This window comes from Mastomys coucha, unplaced genomic scaffold (assembly GCF_008632895.1).
Source record: "Mastomys coucha isolate ucsf_1 unplaced genomic scaffold, UCSF_Mcou_1 pScaffold4, whole genome shotgun sequence".
Classification (NCBI taxonomy): domain Eukaryota; kingdom Metazoa; phylum Chordata; class Mammalia; order Rodentia; family Muridae; genus Mastomys; species Mastomys coucha.
This window is the reverse complement of record NW_022196910.1, coordinates 681,302-703,557: the sequence shown is the minus strand read 5'-3', so window position 1 is coordinate 703,557 and position 22,256 is coordinate 681,302. Positions and strand designations below refer to the sequence as shown.

The following is a 22,256-nucleotide window of genomic DNA, read 5'->3' as shown; positions in this document are numbered from 1 at the left end:
ATGGGGTGGAGCCAGGGGAGGGGACGGGGGGGGGGCCAGGCACCATATCTCCACAGGAGCCTGGGGAACAGCAGGACAAGAGCAGCATTGGACCAGTGATGGATGATGGTTTCCAGAGCCATACCAATGCCAGCTCATGTCCTAGGACCCCAGAACTGTGAGCTAAATAGCTTTTCATTATAAAGTTCCCAGCCTTGGTTGTGTCATTAAAGGCCTGCCAAACACCAAATCCATCTGTTTTGTTTCTAGTCTCTTCCTAAGCATGACAACCTCTTCCTTGGCACCAGCCACACGACCACCTTCTCCTCATTCCCTACCCTGACCTGTCAAGTTCTTTCAGATATCAAAGACTAGAGTGGCCAAGTGACCATTTCAGCATCACACAGTAAGAAGTGGTTGGAGCAGAATGAAGCTATTTCTCTCTCTTCTGAGTAAAAAAGGTTTGAGTCTCTTGTTTGTGGCCAGAAAGCTCTGCCCAGCCTTTCTCCTTCTGTCCCTGTCCCCTCTGCTCCAACCACAGGGGTCTCCTCGACAGTCTTCCAGTGCTAGGTTGCCCTACCCCAGGGCCTTTGCACAGCTGCCTGCTAGTGAGGCACATTTCCGATCGGGCCAGCTTGTGCTGTGTACAGCCAGCATTTCTGTGGTGCACGGAGCCCAGCATACAGTAGGCATCCAACAGATGTTCACATTTATGACCCTTTTATTCTACCCCTTCTGTGTCCAGGGACACAAGGACACTGAGCCCAAGTCCCCCACAGCCGAGAGTGTACCCTCTGCTCCACAGACCACTCACCCCTGGCAGGGTCTTCTGCTCGTGCAAGGCTGTCTGAGCTTTGATGGCAGAGTCCCTGGCGCAGTATGTGAGGAAGGCACAGCCTGGTGGGAGAAACAGTATTTGAGGAGATGGTCCCAACACCACAGACACAAGGACCCGAAGGTGGTGGGCAGCCCAGGGGCAGGGGTAGATGGAGACTCCCACCATGGTCCAGGTACACCATGGAGTATTACTCAGCCATGGATAGGGCTGAGGCTCTGACACCCCATAGCATGAAGGGGCCTTGAGGCCACTGAGCTAAGAGCAAAAAGCCACACAGGATGGACTCCAGGAGAGGAAATTCCCAGAACAGGAGAAACCAGACACAGAAAGTGGATTTGTGAGTGCTGAGGGCTGGAGGAAGGGATGGGGTGTTCGAGTGGAAGGGGTCAGAACTCTTGAGTCTGGGAGATGGTGGTGCACTCTTTCCATCTAAGCACTGGGAAGGTGTAGACAGGAGGATTCCTTGGGCTCCAAGGAGAAAGAAGTGGGTAGACACTGAAAGGTAGCTGCTAACCAAACCCTCTAGGCTGTGCACCGGAAGAATTACATGCGGGGTCCCCTGTAACCTGCCCATCCTGTTCAGGAGTTGGACCACACCCCCCAAGTTGAAAAGTCAAGTCAGATGTGATTGGGCCAGAACCTACAACAGCAACCATGAAAATGTCACCAGTTGATGGATAAATGATTAACACATGGGGTATGCTCTTCCACGTGACGAGATATTACACAGCCATGAAAAGGAAAGCTGTGTGTTCCGCCACAGAACAAACAGATGGATGTCAGGGTCTTAAGCTCTGCCAAGTAGGCTGGACACACAAGGAGCGTGGTGGGCACTGCAGAGTCCTTGAGGTCACTAGCATTGACAAATTCACACATGGGAGGAGGAACGGTGGCCAGCAGAGGGCAAAGGGAACACAGCCTGGAGTTCCACGCCTGGTTGTCCTGGAACCCACTCTGCACCAGGCTGGCCTGAATTCAGAGATCTGCCTGCTTCTGCCTACTGAGTGCACAACACCACGCCCAGCTCTTTATGTATCCGCCCTTGGTCCCAGCACCTGGGCGATGCAGGCAGCAGACCGAGAGAGAGTACTAGGTCATTCTCACCTACATAGATAGAGTTTATGACAGACCTTGTCCGGAAAAATCCAAGAGTAGGAAGAAGAGGGCAGATGGAGGAGGGAGGGCGGGGCGGAAGATTGTCACAGAGAGCAAAGAGAGAATCACCCTCCCTCCTGCAGTTGAGAGCTCCCCCCACCCCCACTCCCACTGCGGGAGGGGCCCTGGGCGGAGGGAAACCCGGGAACGGGGGAAGGCGCCGCTGTCCGCGGTGCTGAAGCGCGTCCGCCACTGGCCGCCAGGGTCCTGAACTCCGGGGCTGTCACCGCACTTAGAAAACTTGGGCTCCCGCTTTTAGACTTGGAGATAAACGGCGTGTTAAGAGGTTCCTGGGCACCGGGTACCCTTAAATCCGGGAACCTTGGAGAATGTGGAGAAACTCGCGCCATGCAGACAAAAAGACTGAGGTTCACAGCGGCCCAGTCACACTCAGCTAAAGGACACGATTCCCCCCCACCCCCGTTCTCTTTCGCGTGCACGTGCTCTGCTTGGGTTGCTCTGCTTGGCTGCCCTGCTTGGCTGCTCGCCCCCACCCCAACCCCCGCTACTTTCCTTGTGCCTAGATTTCAAGGGTGGCTTTCGGGTGCCCCCATGCAGATGACCCTGGGGCAGAGACAGACACGAAGAGCTGAGGGCGTCCTGGAGACAAGTGGAAAGAGCCTGGAGTGACAAACAAGCAGGAACCATGAAAGTCCTGGCACTGGGAAGCCTTGGAGGGTGTTTGAGACACGAAAGCTATCCCGGGAGAAATCTGAACAAATGACCACAAATTACCCACCTATGCTGGAGTTGCCACTGTACACTTGCTTCTGGGGTGCGGTTAGACCTCATCAGATACCCCCAACTGGTCAGGAGTCCTAACACCAGCTGTTCTGACCACACCCCACCCCATGGTGCACTTAGTGAAGCCAGGCTCAGAGAGGCACAGCAGCCTCCCAGAGGACACGCAGCAAGTTGGAAATATCTGCCTTTTAACCCGAGCAGGGATGGGGAGGGTGAGGTCGGGGAAGCTGGGGTAATGGATGGCTGAAGAATTTCTGAGATTCGGAAAATTCTAGAATGTTAAAGAAGCTACATTAGCATTATTTCATTTTTAGACTTTTAGATTATTATTTTTTTATTGGCCTATGGAGAGGGTCATGGCATGCTATCCGGAGTGGGGCAGGAGACAATTGGTTGGTGTTGGTTCTCTGCTGGAACCCACAAGGCACCGGGTGGCAGGCAGTTATAAGCCACCTGAGGGTTTAGGGAATCAGACTCAGGTCTTTGAGAGGGGCGGTATTCCCTCTAAGCCTCTGAGCCACCTCTTCACCTTATTTAGGAAATGGGCTCCTGGCCAGCTCTGTGGCCAAAGCTAACCTTGACTGATGATCTGAGTGCAGGGATCACAGACATCCACCAAGACACCCAACTGGACACTCACCTCATAGCAAGACCAGCTTCCTGTGAGTCTACCCGGCCCTGCCCTGTCATCAAACAAGACAAGATGGTTGGCCTCTCCTCACGCCCCTGAGCCTACCCTCACCTCCAATCAATCTTTCCTGAAGCAGCAACCAGAGGTGCCAATGAGCACTAAGAGAGCATGACTCTCTCTACCCACAGTCCTGCCTGTGGCCTCCCTCAGCTCCTCCAACACACACCCCTTCCTGCCCTAGGATCTTAGCACAGGCTGTGGTCAATCTGAAATATCATTTTTCAGATAAAACAAAAACAAAACAAGCTTTCCCCCAACCATCCATAATCCTCAGCATCTGCATGAGCCCCACCTCAAACACTCCAACCTTTACCCAGAAAAATGTATGCTGATAATTACATCTCCATGAGGCAGTTTTACTGGGGATATCACTTTCTACCCACCCATCTGTCCATCCACCTATCTATCCATTCACCAATTCATCTATCCACCTGTCCATCCATCCGCCCAGCTATCCATCCACTCATCCATCCATCTGTCCATCTACCAATCTATCCATTCACCAATCCATCTATCCATCCATCCACCCATCCACCCATCTGTCCATCCACCCATCTGTCCATCCACCCATCTGTCCATCCACCCATCTGTCTATCCACCAATCCATCCATCCATCCATCCATCCACCAATCCATCCATCCATCCATCCATCCACCCACCCACCCATCTGTCCATCTACCAATCTATCCATTCACCAATCCATCTATCCACCTGTCCATCCATTCATCCATCTATCCATCCATCCATCCACCCATCTGTCCATCCACCCATCTGTCTATTCACCAATCCATCTATCCATCCACCGATCCATCCACCCATCCACCAATCCATCCACTCATCTGTCCATCTACCCATCCATCCACACATCCATCCACCCATCTGCCCATCCATCCATCCACCCACCTGTCCATCCATCCACTAATCCATCCACCCACCCATCCATCCATCCATCCATCCATCCATCCATCCATCCATCCATCTATCCATCCACTAGTCCACCCATCCACCCACCCTCTACCATTCACCTTCGTTCACTTTACCAAGCACACTCTGTGCAGCCTATGTCCTGCCTCTGTCACACAGCAGTTTACTCCTGCTGAGCGTCCCAGGGGCCTTGCACCTCTGGGCCTTTGCAGGCACTGTCCCCACCCCTGCCTGAGAATGCTTGGAGCCCATGCATCAGAGCATACATAATCCACTCTATGAGCCCATAAGTTCTCCCATAAGCCACACTCTTTGTGTCCATAAGTTCATTAAAATCCCCTCTACCCTATACCCGCTTTTCAGTGGCTTCCTCTGAGATGTGTGCTTCCAAGATCTCAGAAGCAGCTAGGGAAACTGAGGCACAAAGCGTGATGCTCCCCCAGTTGAAGCCATCATAATGTTTCAAGCAAAAACCTTGCTGTGGCCCAGGACAACTGCTCCTTCCACACCTGTGCAGGTTCATGTGTCCCCAAGGCTGCTTGTCACTTCTAGACTCCTGTAACCAACAGCTGCTGCTCCCATGGTAACAGCAGGCCAGGCCTGGCCCCCCTAAGGCAATGCCATCATCAACATGAAAATGCATATGGTCTGTAGGCTGGTGACTTGTCCCCTTAGAAATGGGGACAGGACCGCAATGTCGTCCCCAGGTTCTACCTTGAGCCCTGGCTGAGGGAGCCCCCATTCTCTGGATGGCTCCAGGGAGGATTCCAGAGGGTCTATGTGCCCCATCTTCTCTTCTCCAGCCCCTGTCTCTACATCTCTTTCCAGCACTTGGGGACCTAGACCACCCTGGGACCCCACCTCTGCTGTTATGGGCTATGTACCCCAGAAACAAAGCCATTGAAATATTGACAGGAAGTCCCAGGTTTACTAGCTCCATTTATTCTGTCTCCATTTGCCTGAAGCCCAGAGAGGGGCAGCCATTGGCTGACAGTCACACCGCAATAACCCAAACGAATCCACTTTTCTTGAGCCAGGCTGTCATGTACCCCAGGCTAGCCTTCAACTTGCAGTGTAGCCGAGGATGACCTTGAATTTTTCATCCTCCTGCCTAAGCATCCCAAGTTTTGGGGTGACAGGCAAGCACCAGCATCTGTGCCCTCCAAATACAGACTTCTATCAAGATCTTAAACCCCTCCTTTGCTGGCCTGGGGATCCCCTCTTTCCCACTTGGGTGCGGCTGGGAGGCTGTTGTTTCTCTAGTCCCCAGCATCACTGCCAATGAGACCCTCCACTGTCCAAATCCACCCTACAAGCAACGTCCCTAAATACCAAGGCTCCCAGACCCCCCACATCTACCAGAAAGAAAATAACTCCACATCCACACCAGCCCTCGCTGTCCCATCATGGGTCCCTTATTCACCACTGTTTCCTATCTGGAAGTCCCCAGGGAGATGAGCCCCCACCCCCAACCCCCCGCCTAGGACCCACCCCAGGCCCCTCCTGGGGTCCTGCCAAGGATGGGGATCTTGGTCTTAACCTTGGGTCCCCGACACCTGTCAGGAGAGCTGGTCAAAGCCACTAGATTCAGACACTAGGGCTTGGGACAGAGCAGAGCAGGGCGACCCTGTCCCCCAGGTGCCTCCACGGGAGAGAGAGTCAGATTTTTTAGCCACCTGCCGGCGCGGCCAGGGCACCCAAGATGTGGGCTCTGTCCAGTGGACCTCACGTTCATTGTCTCGGTCTCAGCTCTGGCTCTGCCGGGTTCCACTTGAGCCCAGGGTGGTTGCAAGAGGCCAGGAAGATGGCACCACCCAGGTAGGATTGCCCGTGTCGTGTCCCAATACCCCTGGGCCCCAGCCTCAGCTCCCTCCCCACGCCCCCACGTCTTTGTAGTTACCGCTCAGCCCCGGGTCCTGGACATGTGTACTGGCTGCAGCCCCGAGCTACCCCGGCTTTGTGAGCAGGATTCCCAATCCCGAGGTGGGAAGTTCCAAGCTGGGCCAAGAAGACCAAAAGCAACAAGGAGGGTGGTGGGGTACTGGGAGGCTGGGGTCCCTGGCACTCTAGGCACAGGGTAGGAGGGGGGGTGTCTGGGAATGGGAATGGGAGGGAGAGAGGGAAAGAGAGGAAGATGCCCAGGGAGAGGAGGGAGATGGAGGGAGATGACGGAGAGCTGGAGAGCTATGGAGGAGGAGGGAGTGGGGAGGAGGGAGGAAGAGGGGGCGGAGGACCGGAGGGGGCAGCTGGATCGCGAGCGGCACCCCCGGGGCGGAGGAGGGTGCAGGGGAAGGTGAGTGGGGGCTGGGATGCAGGGGTGCAGGAGGAAGGATGTGGAGGAGGGATCTAGAAGGCTCAGGTGCAAGGGAGGTGTGTAGGGGCTGGGGGAATGCAGGTGTAGAAAGAGGGGTACAGAAAGGGATCGGAGCTGCAGGAGGGTGCCGGGGTGCAGGGGCAGGTTCAGAGGTGCAGAAGGCGGGGTTCAGGGGTGCAGAGGCGGGCGCGGGGTGCGGGGCGCGGTGCCCACCTTTGTGCACGCCGGTGTGCGGGTCCTTAAGCACAGTCAGCTCGTAGATGCGGCCGAACTGCTCGAATAGCGGCTTGAGGTCCTGTTCGTGCAAGTGGCGCGGGATCTGGCCCACGAAGAGCTTGATGGCGTCCAGGTCCTTCATGCCGTCGGGCCGCGCCCCGGGGCGCTCGGGCCCGCTGCCGCCCACCGGCCAGGCCCGGGCAGGAGCTGTGGTGCCGCCGCTTCACTCCGTCAGCGGCCCCGCCCGCGCGCAATTGTGCCACAGCGCTTCTGGCGGCCGCCGCGGGTACTACAGGGGGCGGCGCCGGGAAACTGAGGCCTCGAGGCTCGCAGAGAAATGGGGACCCCTGGGAGAAACTGAGGCTCAGAGGTCCTGGAGCTGTGAGGGGGCTTCAGGCTAGACATGCCCATCAGAAAGACTGACAGGGAGGTGCATAATGAAAGCCAGCCTTGACATGGGCACAAAGGGCAGGACAGGGTCAGGGCGGTGACAGCTAAGGAGGGCAGAGAAACTGACAGGCCAGTTGAGGACAGAAGCAGACATCCAGGACGGCCCTTGCAAACAATTCTCCTGCTTCAGTTGCCTCTATCCTTAGACTGGGATGACAGGCCTGTGTTACCATGCCCGGCTCATATTTTTATTTTAAATTGAAGTTCCTAGTACCATGGATGCCTGTCCCGAAGACACTGACCAGGCCTATGCTGTATGTCGTTAAAATGTGGTGACATTTGCTGGGTGAGGTGGCCCATGAACTCTCGCTGTGAGCTGGAAGCCAGCAGGGGCTACATATTGTCTTCCAAGCCAGTTAGAGCTATGCCAAGGGACCTTGTCTCAAAACTAGATATTTTATGTATAGCATTTTTGTATTAATTTTTTATTGACTATTTTATTTATTTACATTTCAAATGATACCCCCTTTCCCTGTTTTCTCCAGAACCCCCCTGTCCCACCCCCCTCCTGCTTCTATGAGGGTGTGTGCCCCCCCCCACTCCCGCTGCCCCGCTCTTGCATTCCCCTACACTGGGGCACTGAGCCTTCATGGGACCAAGGGCCTCTCCTCCCACTGTTGCCTGACAAGGCCATCCTCTGCTACATATGCGGCTAGAGCCATGGGTCCCTCCATGTGTACTATTTGGTTGGTGGTTTAGACCCTGGGAGCTCTGGTTGCTTGATATTGTTCTTCTTCCTATGGGTCGCAAACCCCTTCAGCTCTTTCAGTCCTTTCTCTAACTCCTTGTGTGTCCATTTTAATTATTGCAATAAAATTATTCTTTATGTTGATGACTGAATTTGGTGCTTTCTTTTTTTTTTCCAGAGGAGGAAGAGGCACAAGGATCAGGGTTCAAGGTCATCCTTGGTTATGGAGAGTTGGAGGGTAGCTTGGGACACATATGACAGTCTCTCAAGGGCTGGAGAGAAGGCTCAGCGGTTAAGAGCACTGACTGCTTTTCTGAAGGTCCCGAGTTCAAATCCCAGCAATCACATGGTGGCTCACAACCATCCATTAATGAGATCTGATGCCCTCTTCTGGGGTGTCTGAAGGCAGCTATAGTGTACTTACATATAAACAAATAAGTCTTAAAAAAAAAAAAAAGACAGTGTCTCAAATACATAAAAGAATTAAGGAGTCCAGTCCTGTTCCTATAATTTGTTTTTGTAAAAAGATTTACCTATGGGCGTCAGTGCAAATGCATGAAGTACCCACAGTGGCCAGAAGGAGGCGTCGGGTTCCCCGGAACTGGAGTTACAGTCGGTTGTGAACTGCCATGTGGGTGCTGGGAACAAAACTGGGTCATCTGCCGCAGCAGTCCGTGCTGTAACCGCTGAGCAGTCTCTCCCGCCTCTATAACTCGTTTTAAAAAACAGGAGCCGAGGCCCAGAGCAGTTGGTCCTTTGGGCAACATCACAAAGCAGGAGTGAGGCAGTCTAATGCCAAATCTGGAAGGCCAGATGTCTCCCATGATTCCTACTGCCATCTGCATGGTCCGGACATCTATGCCCCCATTTCTGTATTTGCTATTGATACTAGAAGGAGAAAGGACTGACTCCTTGAGGGCTTGGCTTCACAATGGCGACTGCCCCCATTGTAATCCACAGGCAGAGCTAACTAGCTGGCTAGTTGGAGCAGGGAGGGGTGAGGCCCAGGGTCAGGAGTCACATACAAGCATCCCATCCTCCATATCCTGGGAGATGCTGGTCCTCAGATGAGCTGTTTCCATGGAGACCGGAGCAGGATGCTGGGAGCTCCATGGGCCTCTGAGCTGCGAGAATCATTAAAAAGCATCAAAAGGGGACCAGGCTTCCTGGGAGCTGAAGATGTTGGTTGAAGGGAGTCCTGCCATCTGCCCCACAGCTGCCATCCACCTGTCTCAGTATCAGCCCTGCAGCCACAGGTTTGAGCCACCATGTTCAGTTTTAAAGACATCTCAGTCCTCAAAACATGGGCAGGAGCAGGGAGGAGGCATATGGAGCTGGTGCTGCTCCCTTCAACCCCGAGCACCATGTTAGCCCTAAAATAGCACCTGTCTGGGGGACTCCTGCCCTGACACCTCCAATGCCCCCTGCAGGAGCTCATGTCACCATAACTATGCTGCAAGAGTCTAGTCCACAAGAGACAGAAAACCAGAAATGGGGGTGGGGGTGGGGTCTTAATCACCTAGCCGGAGCCTTGCATATGCTCAGGTGAGTGGACTGTTTTTGAACTTACCTCAGGCTCATTTGCCAATTTTCAGGCTTGATTGGTTCTCCTGGATGTTGAACTGAACCCCTGCTCTTCACACACTCCATGCTGGGAGTCAGCCCCCACCCTGTTATGACAAGTGCAGGCCCCCACAAGGCAGTCCAATGACTCTGATTCAAGAGCACTGAAGGCGTAGGAGGGGCTGCTTTCCTCCCAGGACTCAGAAGAGGCACAGCCAAGTGCCAGGGAGTCAGCTCATATCTCACCAGTACCCAGGTGTCACCAGCCTCCTGCCCACCCTTCCCTGGAGGTCATAGGCTGGAGGCAGGTGTATCTCCAGGATCCACCCCTGGGGCCCAGCACAGATACCTGTGGGTGCCAGGGAGAGTAGCAACTTACAATCTCTTAGTTTTTGAAGCAGTGTCTTATGTAGCCCATGCTGGCCCTAAACTTACTGTGACCAAGGATTACCCAGAACTGATCACCTGCCTTCAAGTGGCAGGACAGGTGTGTGCCACCATGCCCAGTCTATGTAGTCAGTGTAGTAGCGCAGGACTGTCACTTCTGCTCCTAGGAAGCTGAGGCAGGAGGATTGTCATGATGCTAGCCAAGACTGCAGTGCCATCCTCCAGAAGCAGAGGTGGAGGGGCTGGTCCCTGCTGTGTGGCCAGGGACCAGAGTTGGGATCTCCAGCACCCACATAAAAAGATGGGCATGGCAGCCATGCCAGTTACTCGAGTTACAGAGGCTGAGGCAGGAGCCTGACTTAGGGCAAAGGCCTTGACTCAGGCAATGAGGCAGAGGAATGCTGAAAAGGCTGTGGATAATGGCACTTGGTAGCAAACCCTTGCTATATCTGCCCCAGCACCTTCAAACAGGCCGTTCCCTCTGCTTGAACCCAGACTCCCATTTTGCCAGGTTCTGTGATCACAGGGACCCTGCTCTGAATGCCTGTGGCCTTCCTGGGTCTGTTTCCTTTCAATAGTGGGAGGCTAGCAGTACTGCCATGAGCTGAGTGGACAGGCCCACAGCCTCACAGCAGCAACTCAACTCTTGTTTGTTGACTGACTTTACAAGACACTCACTTGAGCAATGGGCAGAGCCTGTGGTGAGGAGCCTAGACCCAAACCCACTCAGAATCCAGGAGGAGCAGGGCCCTGGTATAAGCTTGGCAGGGACAGCCTTTAATATACTGCGATGATCCCTGCCCCATGTGGCATGTCGCCAACTTCTCTTCCACTGAGAGCATGTCCAGTGTTCACTGAACAGCCCAGGGTAGACAGCAGGGCCTGCGGTGACAGCCGCACAGCTCCAGGACAGCAGCACAACAGTGGATGTTCCTCCCTCAGGACACCTGGAGGCTTGGTCCTTCAATATGGCTTTTATTTTGTAACCCACCAACTGCAGACCAGCAGCCACTCCCAGAGGCCATCCATCCCCATACCCTGTCAGGACAGAGGGAGGTGGCACGTGCCCTGTGTACTTTTCCAGTGACAGGTGGCACTGGCCTCAGACCCGTAACCAGCTGCCAGGTTAAGAGGAGAGAGGAGAGCGAGAGCGCCCAGGGCCAGGGCAGCAGGCTGACCCCTCTCGCCCTATGACACGAGTGCCACCAGGGTGGCAGCCACCACTGCTAAGCAGAGGCAGCCTACAGCGGGTGGGGGTGGGCCAGGCCTCAGCAGGTGCTGGAGGGACAGAAGCAGCTGGTCTTCAGCTGGTCCCCAGCCTGACACCTCCTGGGTCATATTGCTATTGAATCAATTCACTGTTGGGTCCCTGAGGTCAACCGTCAGCACTGGTGTCCCCCTCCCAAGGCCATCCTGTTGGGGACATCCAGGGCTGTGCTGGGCCTGGCTGTTCCATCAGACACTATGATAGAGGGGCGGACTCCCCAGAATGTATCACAGGTGGGGAAACTGAGGCTAGGGGGTGGGAGGTGGGGAGACCTCAGGACTGCACACTCCAGACCAGGACCAACTCCTGCCCAGTCACCAGCATCAGGACTGAGCGAAGGGACACTTGCAGGAGCAGCCAGAACCTCAGGTGGCTCAGATCCAGCTGGGGGACCAGGTGGGTCCAGTGGTGGGGGAGGTGACAACAGGCGGGTGGGGTATGAAGAGGAAGAGCAGGGAGACACTGTTGGGTGCTGGCCAGCGCTAGGGAGAGGCAGGCTGATGGCAGCTGCCTCTACAGAACCACAGAGACCGGCTTCTGGGACCCAGCCACTGGGGAGGCCAACACCAGCGTGTGGCCCTTCAGTGCATGTGGCCCGGGCCATCATTCCATCCCAGTGGGCTCATCTGCAGGTGGGCGGGGCTCTCCTCCAGGGACATTCAAGGAAATGGACAGGGAGAGACGTCCTTGCATCCTAGTGACCCATCCAAACCCTCTGTGGTTCAGTCTGGCCGCTGTGGGTGTGTGGGCCAGTACCTCCTGGGCCACCTGTGCACGGCCACTGTTACTGTGCCTTGGCCTTGAGCAGCAGTCTCTGCACCGTCTTGTATAGCACGTGGAAGTGCTGGTGGGAGGAACAATGCATGAAGGACACTGCGTGAGGGACACCGGAGAGCCAGCCCCCAGCCCAAGACACTTGCATAGCTGCTTACCTGGACGGCCGTGTACGCCATGCCAAGGTACGCCCCAATGCACAAGGCCAGCAGCAGGTCGAAGATGGCTGGCTTGACCCTGAGGGACAGTCCATGGGGTCAAGGACAGGAGAATGGTCAAGCCCATAGACTGTGGTGCCCTGGGCTCTGGCCCATCACTCACCTGTAAGCATTCATCACCTGCTTTAGCTGGTCATAAAAGACAAACTCAGGGTCCCTGTGAAGAGACAGCCCAAACAGTTGAGTGCTCTCCCCAAGGCTCCTCCTCAGAGAACTGCCCTGGAGCTGCAGCGTGGGGAGGCTGATGCAGGCACAGGACAAGTCTGAGGCTTGCCCAGACTACAGATCGAGAGCTCAGTTCAGGAAGCTGAAAATATTTTTGAAATAGCCCAGAGGACTGGAGACTCCCCTGGCCTGGGAAGCATTTTTAGGCCTGCCTGCCACGCTGTCCTTTGCCTCACTCTGCTCTGACCTGTTCTTCCTGCCTGAGGACAAGGCAGTGGCACCCAGGGAATGTGGTCAACCGCTCACCGCTTGTCAGCCTTCACATGGTGTTGTCGCACATCCTTCAGGTAGCGGCTCAGAAAGTGTTCCAGTGTACTCAGGAATGTCCCATCCTTGTCTAGCAGTTGGGCGGCCCGTGGCTGGTTGGTGAGCCAGTCCATGACTGAATCTATCTGCTCCTCCTGGACCTGCTGGGGGTGTGCAAGCTGGGGTCACAGTACAGGTCCCTGTGGTCCCCCCCAATGCCCCACACTTTACCATCTGCTCCGTGAACACTGGCATGTCTGGGGGCGTCCCCTGTAGAGGGAGGGGACAGGGTGTAAGCTGGCCCAGCAGGGTTGTGTGTACCACACAGCCAGGGCCAGCGCTAGACGGCTCACCTTCTCTGTCAGGTTGTAGATGACCCTCGTCAGGGCCTCGGCAATGATCCTTGTGTTCCGAGTCAGGGTCTTGGAGTCTACCCGGGACCTTGGGGATAGAGGGACAGGCTCCTCAGACAAGGCAGGCAATCCCTGGTGCCTAGGCTCTGGGGATAGCTGGCAGGTAACAGGGGCGAGGCCTAAGAGTGTATCTGACCACAGCCTCCACGCAAGGCAGCCAAGGCCCAACGAGGTAGATGTGCCACGGGCATGTTATGGGGACAGGGCAGCACCTACAGGGCCCAGGACATCCCACATGGAATAGCCGATCTAGGACTGACCTTCCTTCAATCTAACAATCAGCCTGAGTGGACCCTGCTCCTCACTGCTGACCCAGGTGTGTGATAGGCTGTTGGTCCTCCCACAGCCTGCTCCTGACTCAGCCCCATCCCCGCCTCTGGACAACTGCCTATATCCTGCTCCATGACCACCCCATGGAAAATTCTAGAAGATGGCTCTGCTCCCCTGCACAAAGAAGGTCATTAGCTTATACCCTCTGTGGAAGTTGCTGAAAGGCGCCCCTTAAACAGGGTTCAAGAAAGAAGCCCCAGGGTAGGCTGCAGAATTGACCCCCACTGAAGATGCCCCAGGGAAAGCCCAGGAATACGGCCCCTCCCCTACTAGACCCATGGAAGGTTCTAAAAGTCAACCGTCCTCTGTGAGACTGTTAGAGAAGAACGTCTCGGCAAGTTCTGGAAAGTGCCTTCCATGAAGACTCTAGAGGGTTCTAGAAAGTGCCACCCACAAGTTCTGAAGGGCACTCACCAAAAGGTACCCCCATGGAAGGAAGGCTCTAGGGCAATAGTTTTCAACCTTCCTAAGCAGCAACACTTTAATATAATTCTTCACATTGTGGTGACCCTCAAACATGGCTACTTCAGAACTGTAACTTTGCCCCACCATGAATCTTAATGTAAACATCTGATGTGCAGGGTATCTGATCAACAACCTCAGAGGGGCCTCTACCTAAAAGTTGAGAACTACTGTTATAGACGGTGCTCCTGCCCAGGAAAGACCTGGAAGATGGCTTGCCTGCCCTAAAGAAGCTCCAAACAATGAATAACTCCCCCACACACACACCAAGTGCCCTAAGGGGGAACTCAAGAACCCCAGAATCCTAGGAGCCGCCCTTCACTGATGGCCCTGGAAGCAATCTGCTGAGCCAGGTCCACTCACCGCACATCCATGATGCTGCTGCGAGGCCCCGCACGGTGGCTCTCCAGATGTGACAGCGTGAAGGCGGGCAGCCTTCGGATGGCAAAGCGCTCGTGCTCCCAGGCAAGCACATCATCTGCTAGATTGATCTTCTTGTGTACCATGGAGAAGCTGACGTCAGGGAATTGATGCGCAGCCACCATCTCCAGCTCTCGCAGGAAGGCATGCTGCAGTGTCCCCTCCCTCGGAGGCTTGGACACATGCAGGCGCAGGTGGCTGCCACGTCCTACAGTGTCCAGGCACAGAACGAAGGCTACGTTGTCCTGCAAGAGGCTGGAGTCTGTAGGTGAGGAGAGGGGGTCAGAGAGGCATGGCCCTGCCTGCCAAAGACAGACTCCGCCCACCAGCCCATATCCGAGACCTCCCACACTGAGCCCCGCCTACCTGTGTGGTCCAGGCTGTCCTCAAGCCAGCGCTTGGTGCCCTGGTAGTTGAACTTGCCCCCTCCAGATGCGAAGAACAGGAGGTTGTACCTGCGGGTGGGGGTGACAAGAGGGCTACATGGCCAGGCCACAGGTTCCCAACTGGGACACAGGGAAACCTCAGGTCTCTCCAGACCCACCTCCAGGGCACATCCCTCCAATGCCAGGCCAGGGTCTCCACAATTGTGACAGCTACATATGTCCCCAGAGAGCCCTTCAGGGAGGCCTCTGAGGACACAGAACTACCCACACACTGCCTCATCCCCGATGCTAAGGATTAGCTGACACACAACCTGGCTGTGTGGACTTGAACCTCACAGGGGCCTCATACCCTCACCTGCCTGGCAACCAGAGCCAGGACACTGAGCCCAGATTGTTCCTGGCCTGTACTGCTGACTGGCCACTGTCACACAGGGCTGCCAAGCCAGCCAGGACTGGGTGAGGCCACTGGTGCTGGCCATAAGGGACAGACATATCCTGGTAAGCAAGAACAAAGCTGCCTCATGGCTTTTAAAGAAGTGATGCCCTCTGCCCACGTCTTTAAGACCTATTGTCTTGTGGCCATGGGAGCGCCCTGAGACCATGCACAGTCTGCCTGGCATACTGGCTGCTGCCTCTCACTACTGTGGACTCATGACCTGTGGCCACCCTGTGCGCCCCAGCCCACAAATGCCGAAATCACTCTCGTGTGACCTATGTGGTACCTCAGCACAGGTGTGACTGTCACAACTATGGGCATGGATGGGTGGAGACCAGGGACGCTGCTCAGGCCTCTTCAAGGCTCAGGACTCCCCACAGAGACCATCCAGGAGTGCCCACAGAACAAAGGGGAGACATTGGCTGCAGATGCTTCTAGATGGTACCATCCCTTCCACTGACCAACAGCATCCCAGGGGTGGGCTGGACCACCATCCTTCAGTGGAACTCACGCTGCATGTGTGCGCTTGTACGTGTAGAGGCGCGAGAAGAGGCGAGCCAGCTCCAGCAGCACAGAGATGCCACTCCCATTTGAGTCTGCACCCAGGGACAGCCACTGTGGGTAGAGAACCCATTGGTCTTGTCTCCTGTAGGCCAGGCCCATTCACTTGGTGCCAGAGGCACAGGGCACCAAGGTAGAAAGGAGACAAGAAAACCCACTGGGCAGACCATAGTGGCCACACCTTTCACCCCAGCACTTGGGAGACTGAGGCAGGGAGATTTTTCTGAGTTCTAGGACAGCCAGAGCTGCAAAGAGAAATTATCTCAAACAAACAAACCAACAGCCATGGGAGGTTAGGGCAGCCTGCTCTTGGACGCTCTGGGGACAGACGGACAAGGCAGGAACTTGGGAACCTGGTGCCAAGCATGATAGTTTGAATAAGAGCAGCTCCCAAGTCGGGCGGTGGTAGCACATGCCTTTAATCCTAGCATTTGGGAGGCAGAGGCAGGTGGATCTTTGAGTTCGAGGCCAGCCTGGTCTACGGAGTGAGTTCCAGGACGGCCAGGGCTACACAGAGAAACCCGTTTTGAAAAACCAAAAAACAAAAAAACCCAATGGCTGAGCCCTCGCCATGCTGCCCTCTGTGGGCTCAGTCAGCAGTGGCACTACTGGAGGAGGATTAGGTCTGGCCTTGTTAGAGAAAATATGTCTCTGGCACGGGCTTTGAGGTATTAAAAGCTCATGCCAGGCCCACTCTGTCCACCTATCTGTCTGTCTGTCTCTCTCAGCTTGCACATCGGGTGCAGCTACTTTACCTACCGCCATGGCAACAACTGACCAACCTTTTAAAATTGTTGCCATGGTCATGGCGTCTGCTCAGCAAAAGGACAGTGATTAAGACATTCATGGGTAGGTCTAAAGGCCTGGGTCCCCCTGCATCACCCACCAAGGTGGTGCCATGGGCAGCTGGCAGCCCCACCCTCTGGGGTGGCCTGACCTTTCCTGCCTATGCAGCAGGGTACTTACTGGGGCTACCCCAAAGGCGTCGTAATGAGCCACGATGACAATGGTGGGGAGGTCCTCGCCTCCCAGCCCTGTCAGCCGTCCCTGTGGAGACAGACAGAGGTGGAGTCCAGATGCCCAAGACAGGTTGAGGGTCACCCCGGTGAGCTGTGAGCCTTGACACCAAGGACAGGCACTGGCAGCACCCACAGGTGGACGGTCTCCTCAGCCCCTCCCTCAGGGAGGCACAGGGCAATGTGAAGGCTTCTAGAGCCCAACAGCAGTGTGGCCATGAGGGGTTGGCCCCAGTGGACAAGGGCACACAGTGGTGTGGCCATGCGGGGTTGGCCTCAGTGGACAAGGGCACACAGCAGGGTGGCCATGCGGGGTTGGCCCCAGTGGACAAGGGCACACAGCGGTGTGGCCATGCTGGGGGTAGAGCCCAGTGGACAAGGACAGTGGTGTGGCCATGCTGGGGGTAGAGCCCAGTGGACAAGGACACACAGTGGTGTGGCCATGTGGGGTGGCCCCCAGTGGACAAGGGCACAGACTGCTTGGCCCAGGAAGGGACTGCACAGAGAGGTTGCCCAACCAAGTCCCCAGGACCTTTGATGACTTAAGAGCGGCAGCCTGTCGTCTTGTCACCATAGCATTCACCTGAATGCTGTAGACAGTCATGCAGTGAGCACACACTGGATCTCCCCTACTGCGGCTGACTGACTTACCCACAGCTCCCTCACAGGGCACTCAGAGCACCCTGGTGCCAAAACTAAAAAAGTGGGTTTTTCTTTTCTTTTTATGAAAACAGAGTCTCCTGTATCACAACGTCAGTCTTGCACTATGTGGCCAAGGATGGCCCTGCACAGTCTTGAACTATGTGGCCAAGGACGGCCCTGAACTCCTCATCTTTCTGCTTCAGCCTCCAGGTGTGTGAGCACAACTGGTTCATGTGATCTGGGGACTGAGCCCAAGACTCTGTGAGCTGGCAAGTAATGCCCACGGATCCACACCCTCAGCCTGCAGTCAAGATCCTTTGTCACCACCACCTCCCTTGTGTGGCAGAGGGGTAACTGGACGTCTGGGATTGGGGTGTAGCCTGTGCAAAGGCTCTGGGGCAGGCTAAGAAGGTGGGAGCTTACCTCCACACTGGTGATGAGCCAGTCACTCACTGCCTGGCTCTGGGCTCCACTGGTCACCATCTGGAAACCATTGGCTGTGGCCGTGTGCAGCAGTACTGGGGGCAGAAGGGGAAGGGTCACTTGGGCCTATGGCCAGGGCAACAGCTGCAGTGAGAACTGCATACACAGAAGCCCAGGAAAGCCCCACAGATGCAGGGACCCGGGCCATCCCATGCCCATGAAGGTGGCCTGGCTTACCTTCGGCAGCAGAGGCAGAGCCTTGGGAGGCAGAGGCAGCTTGGGTCTGCTCGTAGATGGACAGCAGGGCCTCATCCTCCACAGCAAAGTACACGGGGACCACAGTCTCCATCGCTAGCATCTCAGGCTCGATCTCCATGAATTGCTGTGAGGAACGCATGCGTTCAGGGAACTGCAGCCACTCCCAGAGTGCCTCCCCATCTCAGCTTCCTTCCTGAAGGGGGAGGACAGGCCCCAGTGCTCCCAAGGACACCCAGAAGATGCAACCTGAGGGGCAAGCATGGGGATTGAGACAGAGGCTTACCCGAACAACATCCTGGGGCACAGCAGCCATAGCACGGGGCAGGATGATAACCACAGCGCCTGCTGACTGTCGCAGAGCCTTCTGATAGTGCTCATAGGAAAAGTCTAGGAGCCGCATAAGCACACAGCGACGGCTCAGCACATCTGCGTCCACTGTGCGTGCCTCCGTGTTGAGCACTGCATTCCGAGTGCCTGTGGGAGACACGGGGCCATGGCATCATGCCTTGGGGCCTGCACCTATCACACCTGCCATCCTCTAACCAGCACACGGTGAGAGTGTGGTTCTTACAGGACAGACATAGAACACTTGACACACAACCATGGGAGGCCCAGCTGGGCCCTTAGGGTCTGAACTGCATGGGGCCAGAGGTGAACCACCACAGCAGGAAGCTCTCTCCATGAACTGGGGTCCCCTGGGCCCCACTTACAACCAGACTGGGTGGCACAGGATACATCAGGTGCTTTAAAATGCTCAACGCTCACAAGAATGATGGCAGGTAGTACCCCTAGATGCACCCGGCCAGGAGGGGGCAATGAGTGCCTGCTCACTGTGGAGGGGACTCAATTCTGGTAGGGTCTCCAGGGTGGTCACCTGAATGCTGACACCCAAACTACCATGAAACCCTCCTACCCCAGAGACCCAAGTGCCAAAGGCACATGATGGCTGGGTCTAGAAGAGTTCACGTGTGATCTCCCCAATCACATGGGGGTAAGATGCACCCCAGGGCGGCAGCTGGATGGGGGCCTGCTGCCCACAGCCTTCCCTGGACACACACGGGGTCAGTTGAGGCCCAGCCTACCCTTTCCAGGACTGCTGAATCTGAGGGAGCTGGGTGAAGGCCTGCTGGAAACAACTTCTCTGGAAGCCAGCATGGGCCAAGCACCTCATGGCAGACACCCGACTACCTTTAGGGAGAGGCGACACCTCTCCCTCTTCAACCTGTTCCTGGCCTCCAAGGGTGGCTCAGGCAGCAGCTTCCCTCCAGGTCCCTCCAGTGTTCCATTGGAAACAGTACTTTCTAGGAGTCCTAGGGACTGGTGCTGGCCACATGGCAGTACTCTGTGCCCAGCTTTGTTGTCAGTGGGGATGTGACCCAGACCCCCAGTGGGCAGTGCTGGCCAGCACCTGTCCCTAGGACTCCCCGAAACCGCGGTGCTATCCATAGGAGGGCAGCCAGGCCCCTGTAATTTGGCCTGTTGGCCAGCCAGGGTCTCAGTCCCACTAAAGCAGCGCCAGTTCAGAGATGCCATGAAGGCAGGCCTCTCCCCCATGCTGGCTGCTCAGCTCAGAGGTTGTCAGTGACCTCATGCCAACAAAACTCTATCCACAACCAGGGAGGCCAAGCCTCATCAGCTGGCTCCAGGTTAGTGAGGTGAAGCTGGGCCTCAGGGCCACCAAGCTACCAGAGAGGCTAAGATGCTGAAGTTCTGTTCCAAGGCCCATGGTGATAAGAAGGCATGCCCTAAGGACAGAGTCCACAGCAGGATGGATGGTAGCCTGGGTCACACCCCACAAGCCTCCTTTCCCACCAGTGCTGATTATTTCTCAACAAGACCCAGGGGAAGTTGGGTAAGGAGAGTTGCAGTAAGGCCAGGGGCTGAGGGGAGCTCAAAGGACTTATGCCCAGGCTTTCTCAAGATCTGCTCTGGCTGGCTGCCCCATCATAAGTCCTCCAGGGTACAGACAAGATGCAAGAGCCCACTTTCCAGCCAAGGATGGGTGAGAAAGCCACATGTCAGGCACCTGGCCCACTGTAAACATGAGTTCATTCACAGACCAGCCCACCCAAGATTCTGTGTGTATTCTGGTTCTGTGAGAACCAGACACGGAAGGGAGTGGTCTAGGCACTGCCCTCTGGACCACGGAATGCTCTGGAACAACTGTACGAGCTCAAGAGCTATGCTGCTCAGCTTAGTAGCTACTGACTTCAAGTGGCTTCCATGATTTCCCCGGCCATCCATGACACCCCACAGTGGCAGTTTAGCAGGTGGCCCTTCAGAAGATGCCAGGCCACAAAGATCTGCAAGCAAATGCTTACGATATTGGGACACCTGGCCACCTACTCCTGGCCTGGTGGGTCTGGCCTAGGATACGACCTTCACCCCAGGGTGCCCTAGGCACCAGGGCACTGTTTCAGGGCACTATTCTGAGCCCTGCAAGGTGCTGGGCAGCCACCTGGCCTCCACGCCTTAGAGCTCCCTAAGCTGGGGCAGCAACATGACCCCTACCACGGCAACATAAAGAGAAATTAATGTAATTCTGGGCACAAGGGTCCATGGGGTCCACATAGAGAGGCTTGGGTGCACGGACCAGTTGGCCACACCCACTCAGAAATGGGGCCCCGGCCTTGTCATTCAGGCAAAGACTTAGCATCAAGGGTGAGAGACAAACCAAAGAGCAGAAGTTCTTGAAGGCCAGATACCACAAGCAGGGAGCGGGAGGCTCTGAGAGGCCCAAAACCTAGACATGGGGACAGAGATCTTGGGGAAACCTGGTGAGGGGTGGGGAGCAGAGCAAAGGAGTGAAGGCATGGTGCGGTGGGAACTATGGCCCCAGGGGACCTCAGGACAGCAGGCCTGGGGGCAGACGCCAGCCTGAGAGAGGTCTGAGGCAACCGCTGACAGAGAGGGATCAGGGTGACAGGGGACCGAGGAGAGGTAGGAATCAGGGTGTCGATGATGGGATAGGGGTGACAGGAGTCAGTGAGACAGCAGGGGAGCTGAGAGGACAGGGCTGGCAGGAACAGGATCAGTAAGTCAGTGGGGAGACAAGGATAGTAGTCGGAGGTCCTCTGCATGGCAGTGGGGGGATCGCAGTGACTGGGGGACTGGTGTGACAGTAGGGGGACGACAACGTCAAGGGAAGCGGTCAGGGGTCGCGCACCGTATGGCTGGCCCTGCAGGTCGTACTGCTGCATGCGGTACACGGTGAACTCGTGCGCGGCGTCGGCGGCGGGCAGCGGCGGCGCCACCAGCAGCAGCACGGCGGGCAAGAAGACGATAAAGCCGAGTGGCAGACACGACGCCTTCAGCACGTTCTCGAGCACCTCGCCCGCTTCCTCCAGCATCCCGGCGGGCGGCAGGCCGCAAAGGCGGCGGCGACGGACGGCGACAAGAAGCGGCCGCGGCTCCGCGGACTCAGCTCGGCATGGGCGGCTGCTGAGGTCCTTCGGGGAGAGCCGCGAACAGCCCGCGCCTATCCTAGGGTCCTTCTGGCAGCACTGCGGACGTCCCTATCTGCCGCACCACCTTCCGGGAAATGTAGTCTTTCTTGTGAGTGAGCCTCGTTTTAAACGGCTCCGCGCGCGGTGGAACGCTGGGAGTTGTAGGCAGACTTGAGACTCGCGCTAGGGCCTCTAGGAAGCTGTTTCAGTCCTTGCGCGCAGAGCACCCTGGAAGTTGTAGTCTCACGGTGCTGCTCCCTGAAGCTATGGCGGACAGTCTACTGCTACTGAACTCATCCAAGCCGCAAAACACAGATGATTTACAAAGCTATTAAAAACTATTCCCAGTAAATCTTGTTTAAGCCATATGTTTGGCGTCGTTAATGAGAAGGAAAACCAAAGACCTAAAGTGCAGGACGTGACCGTCCGACCCGGAAAGAAGTAGGAAAGGAAAGAGAAAGTGCCCATCCGGTGCCTTGGTTCTCTGGGAATCGTAGTCCTATTGGGCAAGCACAACGGAATATGGGAACTGGAGTCGTTCTTTAGTCTCTGGAAGGAGAGGGAGTTAGAATGCGGGGAGCGGGGTAGGGGGATGGGGAACGGGGGGGGGAGAAGAAAAAAGGGAGACGTGAAAATGAGAGGTGAGGTCTTTGTCTTGAAGGTGCTAGCTCCCCGATCACAAGACGTGGCACTCTGACTACAGGTGTTCTACAGGATTTAAGTGAATGAGCCAAAAACTGGTTAAAAAATGATATTTGGGGCAGGTGGTAAGGTAGTAAGGCAG

At 55.9% G+C, this 22,256-nt stretch overlaps 2 protein-coding genes across 8 annotated transcripts in view; both read right to left on the bottom strand.

Annotated features, from left to right (window-relative positions):
• The window catches only part of Celf5 (CUGBP Elav-like family member 5), a 23,326-nt gene extending 16,200 nt beyond the window's left edge, over nucleotides 1-7,126 (bottom strand). For 2 of the 6 annotated variants that reach the window (XM_031349291.1, XM_031349292.1), the window contains exons 1-2: nucleotides 6,859-7,126; nucleotides 794-876 (exon numbers count right to left, since the gene is read on the bottom strand). In XM_031349291.1, the coding sequence (XP_031205151.1) occupies nucleotides 794-876; nucleotides 6,859-7,003 (228 nt within the window). In that variant the 5' untranslated portion in view covers nucleotides 7,004-7,126. Of the gene's footprint in view, nucleotides 1-793; nucleotides 877-6,231; nucleotides 6,514-6,858 lie in introns of those variants that run through there. The other 4 variants (XM_031349296.1, XM_031349295.1, XM_031349300.1 and 1 more) reach the window with 4 other exon arrangements.
• A 3,782-nt stretch (nucleotides 7,127-10,908) lies between these two features.
• Nucleotides 10,909-21,957, bottom strand: Ncln (nicalin). 2 transcript variants are annotated; one of them, XM_031349668.1, is made up of 14 exons: nucleotides 21,193-21,957; nucleotides 18,310-18,500; nucleotides 18,006-18,150; nucleotides 17,769-17,863; nucleotides 16,654-16,734; nucleotides 15,638-15,741; nucleotides 14,671-14,759; nucleotides 14,248-14,566; nucleotides 13,033-13,120; nucleotides 12,911-12,949; nucleotides 12,680-12,843; nucleotides 12,312-12,365; nucleotides 12,149-12,227; nucleotides 10,909-12,060 (listed from the first exon to the last, which is right to left on the bottom strand). In XM_031349668.1, the coding sequence occupies exons 1-14, from the start codon at nucleotides 21,374-21,376 to the stop codon at nucleotides 12,001-12,003; spliced, it is 1,692 nt and encodes a 563-aa protein (XP_031205528.1). In that variant the 5' UTR covers nucleotides 21,377-21,957; the 3' UTR covers nucleotides 10,909-12,000. The 2 variants fall into 2 exon arrangements, with proteins under 2 accessions (XP_031205528.1, XP_031205529.1); XM_031349669.1 differs by having other exon boundaries at nucleotides 12,680-12,840; nucleotides 21,193-21,471.
• Nucleotides 21,958-22,256: the final 299 nt, after the last annotated feature.